The following is a 15538-nucleotide window of genomic DNA, read 5'->3' on the forward strand; positions in this document are numbered from 1 at the left end:
TCCTAGAGTAATGGAAATAAAAACAAAAATAAACAAATGGGACCTAATGAAACTTCAAAACTTTTGCATAGCAAAGGAAACCATAAACAAGATGAAAAGACAACCCTCAGAATGGGAGAAAATATTTGCAAACGAATCATTGGACAAAGGATTAATCTCCAAAATATATAAACAGCTCATGCAGCTCAATATTACAAAAAACAAACAACCCAATCCAAAACTGAGCAGAAGACCTAAATAGACATTTCTCCAAAGAAGACATACAGATGGCCAAGAAGCACATGAAAAGCTGCTCAACATCACTAATTATTAGAGAAATGCAAATCAAAACTACAATGAGGTATCACCTCACACCAGTTAGAATGGGCATCATCAGAAAATCTACAAACAACAAATGCTGGAGAGGATGTGGAGAGAAGGGAACCCTCTTGCAGTGTTGGTGGGAATGAAAATTGATACAGCCACTATGGAGAACAGTATGGAGGTTCCTTAAAAAACTAAAATTAGAATTACGATATGACCCAGCAATCCCACTACTGGGCATATACCCAGAGAAAACCATAATTCAAAAAGACACATGCACCCCAATATTCATTGCAGCACTATTTACAATAGCCAGGTCATGGAAGCAACCTAAATGCCCATTGACAGACAAATGGATAAAGAAGATGTGGCCCATATATACAATGGAATATTACTCAGCCATAAAAAGGAACAAAATTGGGTCATTTGTAGAGACGTGGATGCATCTAGAGACTGTCACACAGAGTGAATTTAAGTCAGAAACAGAAAAATAAATATCATGGCTTCCCTGGTGGCACAGCGGTTGAGAGTCTGCCTGCTGATGCAGGGGACACAGGTTCGTGCCCCAGTCCGGGAAGATCCCACATGCTGCGGAGCGGCTAGGCCCGTCAGCCATGGCCGCTGAGCCTGCGCGTCCGGAGTCTGTGCTCGGCAACGGGAGAGGCCACAACAGTGAGAGGCCCACGTACCGCAAAATAAAACAAAACAAAACAAATATCGTATATTAACGCATATATGTGGAACCTAGAAAATGGTACAGATGAACCAGTTTGCAGAGCAGAAATTGAGACACAGAAGTAGAGAAAAAACGTATGGACACCAAGGGGGGAAGCGGCGGCGGGCAGGGGTGGTGGTGTGATGAATGGGAGATTGGGATTGACATGTATACACTGATGTGTATAAAATGGATGACTAATAAGAACCTGCTGTATAAAAAAATAAAAGAAAATTTAAAAAAGAAAAAAAAAAGGATGTTAGTTAATATTCATCTTTTTGTAAATCTGTATCTTACTAGATTTCAAATGGGCTGTCCTGTTTCCTCAACGGATCTCATAAGTATAACCCTAGATAATGAAATACAGACATTTTGCTTTGTAGTTTAAGAGATTTTTTGTTTTGTTTTTGCGGTATGCGGGCCTCTCACTGTTGTGGCCTCTCCCATTGCGGAACACAGGCTCCGGACGCGCAGGCTCAGCGGCCATGGCTCACGGGCCCAGCCGCTCTGCGGCATGTGGGATCTTCCCGGACCGGGGCACGAACCCGCATCCCCTGCATCGGCAGGCAGACTCTCAACCACTGCGCCACCAGGGAAGCCCCAGATTTGTACTTTTGAAGTTAAAAACTTTTTAATCCATTCACTTGCTTCTTGAAAATTACTTTCTAAATCATCGTCACCTTTGCTTAAATTTTGTATACCCATTACAGAGAATTCAGCTTCCCTTATTTTCTTCTAAATGATGAATTATTGGAGAAAATATCCAAAATTCACTCTAAAGATCATCTCTTCATGTAAATCATCCAGTTGGTCTATTTTCTTTATTAAACATCCTTCAAACCAAACATCTTTATACACTCTAGGTAAAGGTCACCAACAATATAGTATTCACTGACATGATTTAATCTCAGGTCATGCAGTTTCAAGACTCTTGTCTCTATTGTTAATAAATACAGTTTGTTCTAATAAGACAAGCTTGTCATTAGAGTCTGTCTGAATAGAGTCATGTGTAAGAATGTAACTTCATCTTTTCTCAGAGATAATTACATTCTCAGCAACTTGTCAAGTTCCAATATGAATATTAGCTTAACCTTCTCTGAAATATGATTATATGGATTCAGAATTATGAGTCCTTGTCTCTAGCACTTACTTCCTCTTGAATCTCACTCCCACCTTCATTGATGAGCAGCAGACAGACTTGATTTGATTATCTTATACAAATGAAAGCCATTTACCTATAGACAAGATCCTCTGATGTTTTATCTATCATATCAAGTTCCGTTTTCACTTCTGCTCCTTGTAGTAGTCAGAAAGTTCTTGACTTTGCTCATCTCTGCTCCAAGTTCTTACTAAATGATATGTTTATCATTCAAATCAGGACACTTGAAAGGGGACACCAAAAATAATTTAAATTACATAATTTTTTAAATATGTACTTATTGACCAACAAAGAAGTTTATCACATTAATAAATCCATTAAATCATTCTATTCAAAGGCTATTTTTCAAAACTTAAATTCTAATATTACAAAAGGCATAAACCTAGACTGTCCCCAGGAAATCAGAATGTAGGTAACCCTATTAATACATTAAAAAAATTAAGGTAATATTAAACTAGGATCAAAAAGTATAGTCTGAAGGACATTAAGCCATAAGGAATAGGTGTGAACTCTTCTATTACTTTAACCCTTGAAGCTTTATGGTTTCTGGCTTAGCCATTGATACAGCTATATAAATAAACTGAATTATGTTTAGGTATAATAAGCCTGTTTCCCTGTGTTATAAACATGAAATCATAGAATCATATAACCTAAGGACTACAGGGTCTACAACTGTGGAATAGCCTTACAATGTTAGTCTTAAAATATTGGTAACTTAACCCGTGTAACTAAATTTGCTATGTAATTTCTAGGTAGTTCTAAAGAAAAGCTTCAGTTTAGTCACTGAAGATTGTTTAAAGTCCATGATAACATTCCTTATAAAAACTGCCTTAACTTTGTTGATGTTGATGATAATCTGCTATAAAATCATGCTTAGAATATCACATTTTTGCTTACTATATTTTTCTAAGAATAACACTTCATATTTATATAGCATCTTAAAATTTACGAGCACTTCACATAATCTCATTTTATCCACTCAATATTTTTGTGACATAATCAGGCAACTTTTTACAAGAGAAGGGAGGCTTAGAAAGGTTAGGAAAATTGCCAAAGATGACATTACTATCAAGTGATAGAACCTCGAACTTCTGGTTACTAATAAATTGTCACCTGTAAGGAGGCAAGTGGGAAGTGGTTGGGTGGGGACCTGAGAAGATCCTTAGAGAACACAATATTTTTCAGAAATAATTTTTGTCTTATTCAAGAGTTATAGACCATCTATCGTTGAATCACTAAAATTAAATCTTAAGACACAAATAAAATGTCTATTCTAATCCCTTAATCATCTCGGAGTCAGGATCAAAAAATATTTCAATTCTAAAATAAATAAATTGTAATAAACCTGAAACTGTTTAATCATGCTTTTATCAAGTAACCTAAGTATGAACAGTTTACCAACCAAAACAGGAGTAATAGAATTACCCTAGAATTTAATTTTTTAGATTGTTGGTCAAAATTTTTCTTTAAAAGTGTTGTGCAATTCAGCACTCTGGGAAATATAAGGAACACAAGGTGAGAAAAGCCTTCTAAGTATACCAGAAAAACTTAAATCCCTCTGAGAGCGAAAGATACCCACCTATAGGCAGTGCCATCTACTCTATATTTTGGGAACATGGCACATTTCCACATGTTTTTGAGAACATAAAGTCCACCAACAAAAACAAATGAACCGTTGGTTGCTTTTCTTCTTCCTTTCTATTCTTCTTGCTAGTAACTGTAATATAGGCATTTATCAGTCTTTGTACAGACCCTCCATGTAGTGTTTGCTATTTGGGGTAAGGGTTATTCTAGTTTAGTTATCTTTTTTTACATCCTAATGACAAGTACCAAACTCATGCTACTTTTTATACTCATAAAATGTGTGATTCCAAGATAAATGGATCACTATCATAATTGCCTACTGAAGTCTCCTTAGCTCAAAAATTCTAACAGTGCCCACAGTTAAATATAGCTTAATGTCACTGAGATGAATTTTCTCACAACACTTACTTTGGTAACTATCTTTTAATTTATTTTACAATACTTTATAAATGTTTCTTTTCTGGTTAGGAGACTATTTTGTACCTTCACAAAGTATCCTTAAGTGATACAGTAAACTCTTTGTGTAACTGCACAGTTTAAAACAGTTTAAACCCTAGAAGCATCTAGGTCTGATATGCCATTAAAATATTACCCATTGTTTTTATGACTTACTCCTGATAATTAACTATTCTAGTTAACTAAGTTGTTAGTAGACATGTTCAGTCTTAAGTCAAAAGAATGGCACATATGGCCAAATCCTGGAAAGTACAATAGGTAATCAACCATGCCTCTTTAGAGAAATGGGGCTTATCTTAGAAGCTTTAGTTCATTTCCCATAACTAAATATAAATTGCTAGTTTTTAGAAGAACTACTAGAACACTTGTACCATTTCTGTTGTCACATTCAAGCTGGGCAATTGATTTAGCCTACATGCTACTTCCAGTGTTTTATTCAGCTTTATGAGATAAACTTGGCTCCTTGATACATTCTTCTTGAATCACAATATTTAAACTCAAATCATCTAAAGCAGGCAGAGCAAATGATGAGATTTTTTTTTAGACAAAAGGATTTGTCTAAACACTGGTGCTCTGAAGTAGGCATTTAGTCATTAGAGATGCGTTAGCTAACATTTTCCCATTCTCAAGTGCATTAAGAAAAGCAGTATCTCCAGCAATCCTTATGTTCAGCAGTGAATGAAATAAAAATCATTTGTTGGGACTTATTCTATTCATGGAAGTTTTACTTAACAGTAGGATGTCACTCTATTAACACAAAAGTTTATTAATAATTACCTGATTTTCTCTAGTTAGTCACTTTCTCAACCATAGGATCTGCCTTCTAATTTTGTATATCACTTAAGTACCTAAATCTTTTTTTTTTTTTAACATATCTTTACCAAAGTTCAGGGCTGGCACAAAGAAGGAAGTATAACCTAATAATTTAGAAATACCATTTGATGTGGCTATTCTCAGATCCTTTGTAGTGAGTCTTTTTTATAGCCCTAAGATGCCTCCCTGTCTAGCAGTAGGTTACAAGGTAACCTACTCTTCCTAGTGGGAATTTCCTAAAGTACACCTTCTCTCCTCAGAATGCAGGACCAGTTAATATTATTTTTTAAATCTTCCCCTTAGGTAATAATAAAATAAGAGCCATTTAAAGTGCATTAAAACCATTATTTTCTTTAAATCTCTTAATAGGAACCAAGGTTACATTCTGTGAGAAGAAGCTTTTCTCAACCTTCATCTGTAGGTTTGAAACCTCGATATTCTCGAAGCCCACACTTTCATCCTAGAAAAGATTTCAGAGCAGAGGATTCAATTCTTACTCCACCTTCCTCTACTGATTCTGTTACGTAGAGTCTTGGATAACTATTTTATCCAATAATAGAAAACAACGAGCCCCATGTGTGGTCTGGTAACAAGTATGAGGTTTTGGATGTACTTAAGGTTAAATGTTTTTGCTTTTTTAAGGGAAGTAAAGAAATCTTAGTAGCCAGAACACTGGAGTTACAGAATAAAATCATGGTTTCCTTTATTAATTCACACACACTTAAGTAACACAGACTTATAATCTGTAACAAATAGAACAAAGGTTATATCTATAAAACAAGTATCTTGATAAAGTTTGAAAAATTTGGTCATCATCTGGCTATCTTATCAACATGATAATGTCATATACAACCACTTAAAAACGTCTTTGGTGTTTGGATTTTACAGTTTTATTCCAGATGTTTTATAGTTTTTAGACACAGCATGGCATATACAGAATATACATAGCAACAAACCATTTGTTGTAATAAGGTAAATTCAAAAAAACACCGTCTCGATAATTAGGGAGATAATATGTATAGAAGATTCTAGCTTCCACAGTATTTTGTTTTCAGTGTATCTAGGTTTGTGTATATTTTACTTATATTGTTTTTGATAAAACATTTCAAATTCTAGGTTTACATTAGAAATTTTGCCAGATATTAATATATATATATAATTTGTATATATAATATCTGGAAATCTGTCATATTATGACCATTTATTTTATATTAATTACTATGGCCAAAGTTGATACAATTCTTAAATATACTTAAAGATATCTCCATATTTATTTCTGGCCCTCTTGTTATTCATACTAGACGTATAAGGGTTCTTATAGCATCTTAGCAAGTATAAGCATTCACTGCATATATTATGTCCGATTCAATACATATTTCTTCCTTTAACACAGTGACACTGTCAATACTCCTTTTTATCTTTCATTCAGGTCTTAGTTTGTGAGGTCTTTAGACTTTAAAAACATTAACTGTGACTAAATAAAACTTAACCACAACATTATTTTTCATCTTTTAAATACAAAGCTTGAAAAAAACAAAAAACAAAGCTTTATTGTCTGCTCTTACAGAACTGGAAAAGTTTATAATTTAAAAAAGTAGCACATTAAGTAGAACTTTTTAAATTAAAAAATGGTCATGCCAACTTTTCTTTAAATGCTACCTGTTTAATATATATCCCAACTTTCTTCTGCAAAAACATTATATTCCTTTTATAGAAGGTTGGGCTAATAATAAAGAATAAAAATTGTTATATAAGTAAGCAATATTTAAATTGACTACATGGAAATTATAGCATTTATTTAAATTTGATTGCACAATGCTAGGAGTCTTATTTTTTTCACTATTTTAATTTCATGTCCACTCAAAGAACTAGAGTTGGTTTGCACTTCTGTTAGGAAAGAAAAAGAATTATTTATTTTTTTAAATTATACTTTAAAACTTTCTTACAATATTAGATAACCCAGTTATAACTTGAGTTAATTTTTTTTAACCCTGTCTCATAAAGAATAATGAACTATCCATTGATGTACATATTTTTGGAGTATATCACCAAAATGTTTCTGGGCTAAAATATTTATGTTGAGGAATAAAATGTAATAGCACAGTTATAGAATAAATAATATAAAGAATATTCTGTCACATCCAAAGGCCAGTCCACCTATTGAGAGTATTTTATTTTGCTACATTAACTTTGAAAGTAGCATGCTGTATGTTAATGGTCCAGTGTTCTATAATTAGAGCCCTAGTCAAAAAGATCATAAAACAGGGCCTTCCCTGGTGGCGCAGTGGTTGGGAGTCCGCCTGCCGATGTAGGGGACACGGGTTCGTTCCCCGGTCCGGGAGGATCCCACATGCCGCGGAGCAGCTGGGCCCGTGGTCCATGGCTGCTGAGCCTGCGCTCCGCAACGGGAGAAGCCACAACAGTGAGAGGCCCGCGTACCGCAAAAAAAAAAAAAGATCATGAAACAATATAATACTCCACCTGTCTGGTGTTTTCAGTATACATTTTAATCCTATATTTATAATTCAGGCTTATTCAGTATATAACAAGGCATTTTTATTCTAAAACTTTTATAAATTTCTATAGTCCAAGAATTGCATTTTGCTTCAAAAAAAGATTTACATTGGTATTTTTCGTAGCTAATATATTGTAGGCAGTTGTGCTCTTTACCAAAATGTTTTGATGTACTTCCACAGTGCATTCATTCAATTCTGTAAAGATTACTTCATTTTTCTCTCCAGATATAAAATACAGAAAAAATGGAGGTAGTATGAAAGTTAATGTACCCAAAAAGCCTGTTCTGCTTACATTGTGATGTTTTCCTCTTATTTTATAGCTAATATAACATATCCATGATAGCAAAAACAGCTTTAATAACGATGAGATCAACGTTTTAGCTTTTAATTATCAAGGTCCTTTTTATTATGCCCTGATATAAAAATGAACAAAGATAAGGAAACTAAACCCTCATGCTTAGCCTCATATAGTTCTGAAACAACCAATGACAGTACATAAAGGAAATAGTATTACCTAAGAAAGCATATCTTTTTTTTTTCCTTTGGTATTTTGGAGAAAACATCTAAAGGATAACAATTTTAAAGTGTACACTAACAATTTGAGGTTATTTTTAATACTTTCAATGTGTTTCTTGCTAATGATATTTAGGATTTTTGTTTTTAACATGTCTAACTTCGGTACCAAAGCAAAGAAAGCTACACAATATCCACTTACATATTTTTAGCAACACATAGAGCAAACTTCCTAAAATCCTTATTAGTATCTGATCTATTATGCAAACTATTTTTTAAAAGATACTAATAGATGTAAATCTTTCCTACCCTATACATACCCAAATACTGACTAGTAAAGTCAACCTTAGGGTTATTTTATTCAGGCAATATCCAATTGTTTGTGAGAATGGCTCTCAATAAAATAACACATTTAATATCCTAATGTCTGTGCCAAAGGAAAAATGAAAATAAACTCAGCAACAATCCTATGTTTACCAAATACATTTTTATGCCTGTGCCCTAGCTGTCTGTCTTTAAAGAATGACTTGTTTAAAACTCAAGCTCAGACTTACCTGCCTTCACATATTGAATATTTAAAACATCTGCCTCTACAAACTTACCAATGATGGGTTTTGATAAGTTAGTTGAACTTGGCTAGCCCCCTTAACACTACATTAGATGTTAAGCAGTAAGTTTTCATTATTTTTCCTTTGTTTTTCTGTCTGAGATTAGGTTGATTTCCTAATTTTTACACTTACCTACACAGTTATATATTTATACTGGTTTTTGTGCCCCATAACTCATAGCTTCACTTCTAGATGGTCTCCATGAACTATGGAAAAATGAAGAAGTGCTATATACTCTCCTTAGGCTAGAAAACCAATTTTATGATATTATTTACATCCAAAGATGTTTTATTTAAAATTTGTTAAGAATTAATTACCTTCTAGAAGCTGATTTTTATGTGGACAACATTTTAATAAGAAAAAACTTTATTCTTTGAGGACTGATTATTAACTAATAGATTTTTTTTAACTGGGTCAATGTCATAATGAATGTTAAAAATATTTCCTTTATACTCAGCAAAAAATACTCCTTCTAAATCTTAAAATGGTGTGAAAATCCAACCATCAGCTTTCATGCACTTAACTATATATATTTTCAATAATTCATTTTATTTTAGTACTTAATGATCTTCTATAATACCAAAATGGGCTTCTTACACATTGTAACTTGATTTATTTAATTACATTCCAGTAATGAGCTGTAAAATGAAACTGAACTCAGGACTAAAAAGTTTTGTTTTTTAAAAATGTAGGGAGTTTCCATAAAATAATTTTTATAGAAATTTAAATATAAAAAGTTAATGCAATAATTTCAGTTTACCAGGATTGAAGGTTCTTTGCTTTAGGAATGCCTATATAAATTCCTTCAGCAAGTGATTTTTAAAGGTAATCTTAAAAATGCTATATGTAGGGTATTTTTTATAATACATCAGTCTGATTCTATAAGCAAGTCATAATCTACCATGCAAAAAATACTGGAAAAGTACCCATCATGCCTTGCTAACTATGGGATTATATAGCTTGAATTTAAACAGAGTTCTGAAGAAATTATTTAAAATGTAAAATAAAGGTGTAGATGTTATTAGCTTCCAAGTTAGCAAGGACTTTAAAACCTTTTGATATATTTTTAAAAATACAATTCAGATGATAGCTAAGAGACCTATATACACATAGGTTTCATCCTGAACTTCTTCAAGGTGTAGCCCATGTCCAACTTTAGCTACATTTCATTTAAAAAGTAAAATATGACAGAGTATTCTTTATGCAATTCATAATAAAGTCTCTAATCTGTGGAAGTTAAAACATGTCTTGACCATCATATATGATATATAGCAGATATAATTTACCAGGAATTATCCAGTATGTGGCATTTTAGCTAACAGGGTGGTATTTGCTTTGGTAATAACTAGAGTCAAGGGCATTTAATCTGGTTTCTGCAAGCTTGTTAGGAAAGATGTCATAAGAATATAGTAAGAAATGTTCAGTAAATTCATAGAACTTAAATTGTTAATAAATAGATGAGTCTTTTAATTAGTTCATTTGTATTAAAACTGTATGTATGAAATGAAAAAATTTCAGTGTTTGTGACCTCTAATAAAATTCTCTGGCTTTGTTACTTTAATAATTAATTCAAATAAAACTCTTAAATATTGATATGTTTTCATGTTTAGAGATAAATATATAAAGTATTGATTAGTAAAATGTTATTTTTAAATACTTAGATTTATGAATTTATGGCAACATACTTTCACTTAGGGAACTGTTGGATTCAAAAATTTGGAACACTTCTGAAAATAAGAAACACAATAATCTTAAGGAAAAAGAAAAATAGAGACTATAGAGTTAAATTTTTAACAATTTACACTAGAATACATAAGCAGGCTTCGAATACAAAGGAAACTATTGAAAGCAAAAAAAGAAATATATTTCATGATAAGGTAAGCATTTTTTCTAAGTTTCATTTTTGGCACTCATATGTTTCATAATCTAGCTATCAAGAACCAATTCCTCTTCTTGAAACACTGAATGTATTTTAATTAAGTGTTCTTATTTAGACTTTTCATCTTCAGACTTTGGATCTGATTTTACTGCTTCCTCTTCCCCACAGTACAGTTCCCTCAGTATACACTCAGGGATTGTCGTGGTGTTGATGTTAAGGATGGTGCTGAGGCTCTGGCACTATAACAAGTTTGAGTCTAGGCTCTCCTGTTTTATAAGCTGTATAACCTTAGCCAAGTTACTTAATGTCTCTGTGTCTCAATTTCCTATCAGTTAAACAGAGTTAGAATAATACTTCATAGGGTTGATGGAAAAAGTAAATGAGAGAACACAAACAAGGAACACAGAACTGGCGGTCCTCTTCCTTCATCTTCATTTATCTTCAATTAGAAAATTTGGCAGAATTATGGCCATGGGATCCTCCCCTTTTAATAATCTAGAGAGGACTCACTGAACACGTATATTTGCTGACATTTCTATTCAAAAAGCAAGTTATTATTTTCGCAGAAGCATGCACGTGAAAGATAAGGTTTTAGAGTCACAAAACCTTACCCGCTATAAATTCTTCATTTTTTTCTACCCTTAACAGTGATGATACACTTGGGTAGTGAGCATTAAAGATTGAAATGCTAATGTCTAGTGTAAGTTATTAATTTTTACTTTCTCATTGCCTGGTTTCTCTGAACTCACAAATGGCAGTCTCATTTCTTTCCAAATTTGAACATTTCTTGTCATTTTCAGTTTTAACTTTTTATATTTTGAGGCTGTTGTTAGATTATACAAGTTTAATTGTTATAACTTATCGGTACATTATTCCTTTTATATTAAGTCTCACTTCATCTTTAGTAATGGTTTTCCCCTCAAAATAGATTGTCTACTATTAATATTATGATACCAGCTTTCTTTTGGTTAACATATGCCTAGTGTTTCTTCATGTCTTATTTTGTTATGTTTAAGTATATACCTTTTAACTACATATAGCTAACTTTAAGCTTGAATATTGCTGTCTTTTGACAGAAAGTCCATCCTATGATATTTTGTTTTATTATAATTACTGATATATTTATATGCATTTCTGCCATCTTATTATGGGTTTTCTTTTACCATATTTTTCATTTTTCTTTGCCCTTTTTTTCACCTTCCTGTCTTCTGTTGGACTGAGTTTTTTTAAACATTTCATCTGGCTAAGAAGAAATACATTCTAGTTGTATTATTTTAGTGATTAACTAAATTGTGTAATATTTACACAATTAATATTTATTATTTAATTATTTAATATTTACAGGCTTTTAACCAGTAGACATTTCTAGATTAGTTCAAAGGAAGTCAGATTACTGAAACTATCATATTTAATGTGTTCCAGAGTAAAGGTTATTACCCTTTTAAAAGTATTTTAATCAGGAAAAAATGTGTAATGAGTCATATTTTTATTGAATGTATTGAATTAAGAGGATAGAACAATGATTCCAATCTGTAACAGTCAACCATAAACTAGTTTTTGAAGGTTCATCTTCCTGTTCGATCCCACAAACCAGTGACTGTCAACCAATGAGGGAGTATATGTACAAGGCATGGCCTTAAGAGTGGTAGCATAGGGAGGTTGGTACCATTTTACCCCTACCATACACTAAGAAAATTAGCAACATCCATTTCCACAGTTATTCCTAGAGCTGTCCCTCCAGCTTACCCAGTGAGTCTTCCAGGCCCTCTGCAGATGTTTCATCCAAAAATCCTTAATGAATTGAAGGCAGAGCTCATCTCTCCTTGGAGTTATTTTCTTCTTGCAGATCATACCTTTGGTTTCCTGAAACATTCTGACATCTCATACCATACTGTTCTTAAGTGAGGAGCTGTGTGGACTTGAAAATCTATGGTGAGTAAACTGTGTCATAAACCAAATGGGAATGAAATAGTTCATAGCCAAGGATGGAACTTCTATAATATAGTCTCACCTTACTTTGGTGAAGATCCAAGTAAGGCTGAAGCTCCCAATAGCTATTCATGAGAAGAGGCACAGTACAGAGTTTATTGTTTGTAGTTGTCGAGGCCATAGGAAGATCCTCTTGGTGTGTACCTCTTCCCAATCCCCTTTACTCATCATGGAAATTTAAGTCGAAACTGATTAATGTGATATAATCTTAAGCAAGGTATTTTACATATGGTCAACTATTCCGTTAGATGGTTCCCCTTAATTCAGAGGATCTATACTGGGTAACCCAGGACTACCTAAAAAATAAGTCAGTTTCACCTCTAAGGTTACACTAATGCAGGCCAACACTGGTTAGTCCCTTCTTCTCAGCTCAGAGTAGTTCTTGATGATAGAAGAAAGCAGCTTAGGCTGGGCTTCTCCTATCCTCTATCTCAAAAAAGAATAAGACCCTCTTCTTGAAAGGCTAAAATCCCCACTAATTAACCTTAATTAACTTGGCTGTTACTATTCTGGCCCTTCCAGCAATGTTAACCTCCAAATTTAGTGTGTTCCTATTGATAGAAGTTAACCAGTCCTATCCAAAGCTCCTACAAGAAGGGGCAGGGCCAGCTGTGTTGTGCTGAAATGACATATTTCATACTGTCTTAGTTTTGCAAGGGGCTCCAAGGCTTTGTTCTAAAACTGAACCCCCTAACTTGTACTCTTGGTTACCTCGACCTGTGCCCTAGCTCCCCCCAGGCTCTCTGAACTAGGTAATTTTCTCAGCAAAAATAGACACATGACTGCCAGTAGGTCCATACCTTTTCAGATCCACTGATATTACTCATTCTGGCAAAAGATGAGGGCAAGGACCCATCAAGGTTTACAGCATCCCAGACCTTACCAGCAAGAACAGTTGTCCTCCATCTGGTAAAACTATGGATAGCGGGGGACTGCCTCTAGGAGGCAATTATAGATTCTCAGACAGCAGCTTTATAGACCAAGTTTTAGTCAAGAGGCATGGCTGCTTCCCCACTGTAACTCAAGGTTACACTAATGCAGGCCAACACTGCAACTACACACTCACTTAGGGGTGAAACAGCCAGCCAGGAAACCATCCCTACCATAATGCCTAAGGAGTAATCTGTTGAATGGTTGGTACTGCCACCTGCTACCCAAGCTACTTCATGATTGTAAGTCTTCCTAGTTGGAGGCCCACAACCTGACCAACTTTACTTCAATTTCGGAACTTCCCAGATCTAAAGAGTTATGTGCCAATCATAGATACAGGTATAGGGGAAAAAGAAAAAAGCCCTGTGCCTCAGAGCCCATGTCTCAGCCTATGCCTTCTTGAGCACATCAACTTAAAATTCAATTTATCAGGCTCTTCTCAGCCCTTATAGAGTCACACAGGTGCTTAAGAAAAATAATGAGGCCTACTTCCAGAGTAAGTGTGAGATTTCAATGAAATGAGACTGTAACTATTTCTTGTTCCTGCCTATTCTTGACCTCCACATAGCCATAGGTCTTCTGACTTCTGAGGTGCCTAATCTACGAGTTCACTTGTGGAATAGCCCTCTAATATACAATGGTGCCACACATATACACTGCCCACAACTTCTTGCATGACTTCATAGTAGACTGTAGTCTACTGGGTTGACAGCTTATTATTACTTTAATGTGACATTCCATGAACACCTGAACAGTGCTCTATCACTCATGCAACACTGCCTCCAAGAATACCCGAAAATGAATAGTTGACAGCCTTAGGGTAGTACTTGGGAGAAACTTCCTTTCTGGTCAAGGAACCCACAAGATGCCAGATAAGGTGTTAGCAATTCTGGAATAGGGGACTTCTTAGATGTCTACAAGTTTATCATCATCTTCTCCCACAAGTGGTTAGGATGTCCTCTCTTGGAAGTGCATCCCTGCCAGTTTTAAGTCTCGCCTATCCTCCACTTGCCACTCTTAAACTGCTGGATTAAATAACACATCACCTCGGTACCCAAAGGGTATTTGCTTTACCTGTTTTGCCTCCTACAGAGAATCCAACTGGTTCATCTTCCATATCACCACAGAATAAGTCATATCCAACTTACCACACTTCTTCACTCAAAATATCCTGTCTTCTGTAAAAATTATGCCCTCTCCTCTTTGGTTTCCCTGTTTTCCTGTGTCCTCCAGTACCACAAATACTCTGGTAGAAGTTAAGTGCCTACACAAATGACAGACTGCACAAAAGGAACTCTATTAACACCCAGGAAGCCAATGTCCAGTGTACTGACCAGCATTAGGCCATAGGTAAGATCATTCCAGTGGAAGACACTGTCCCTCCGTTCATGATAGGAACTGTAAGACTTATAATGGCACTTCGAAGGCAGAAGTTATCAATGCTGGTTTTCCAAGTCTGTTTTCCTTCATCCATGTAAACACATCCCATCTCTTTCACTACTCTGCTATCCAGTCCTGAGACATTACACTCCATCCTAGGTCCCAGTAATCTACCCTAGTAATCCCAGCAGGTAACTGGAATATGTCATATGGAAAGCCCAGGATTCCATTATGAAGAATAAGGAGGATCTAAAGGAACTGGTAGAAATGGTCCTTCCACCTTTAGAATGCCTTCAAGCATTCTTTTCTAAGCAATGTTTCCAAGTAACCAGAAATCTTTCACCACACCAACTAATAAACAGAAATTGGAGCTGAACAGTAGCACCCAGAATAAATCTGGGGGAACTACCAGCACAGTTTACTTCATGGTGAGCCCTCTCTGCTTGCTACCATGCTTAGAATGGATATCTCAAGGCAAGTTCTCATTTTAAACTTTGCCCTAGCTGTCCAATCACCTATGAGATATAATGCTGGCTTACTATGTTGTAGTCATTGTATAAGTTGATACCTTAACATCTTCTCTGTGATGTTCTCTTATGGAGCCTTGGAGAGATCCCTAAATCCAGTTTGAGATTCCTGGAGCATTGATCATTTCCTCCCTTCACCATCACCTTCAACAAATGCAACAGAAGA

General features: G+C 34.7%; 1 protein-coding gene across 1 annotated transcript in view; it reads left to right on the top strand.

Annotated features, from left to right (window-relative positions):
* The window catches only part of BOLL (boule RNA binding protein), a 77012-nt gene extending 61626 nt beyond the window's left edge, over nucleotides 1-15386 (top strand). The window contains exon 11 of the mRNA XM_022567332.3: nucleotides 5400-15386. Coding sequence (XP_022423040.2) covers nucleotides 5400-5558 — 159 coding nt within the window. The 3' untranslated portion in view covers nucleotides 5559-15386. The remainder of the gene's footprint in view (nucleotides 1-5399) is intronic.
* The last annotated feature ends 152 nt before the right edge of the window (nucleotides 15387-15538 follow it).

The sequence above is a fragment of the Delphinapterus leucas genome, chromosome 8 (genome assembly GCF_059928025.1).
Source record: "Delphinapterus leucas isolate spDelLeu-1000000601 "Yukka" chromosome 8, BTC_Dleu_Yukka2, whole genome shotgun sequence".
NCBI classification, from domain to species: Eukaryota; Metazoa; Chordata; class Mammalia; order Artiodactyla; family Monodontidae; genus Delphinapterus; species Delphinapterus leucas.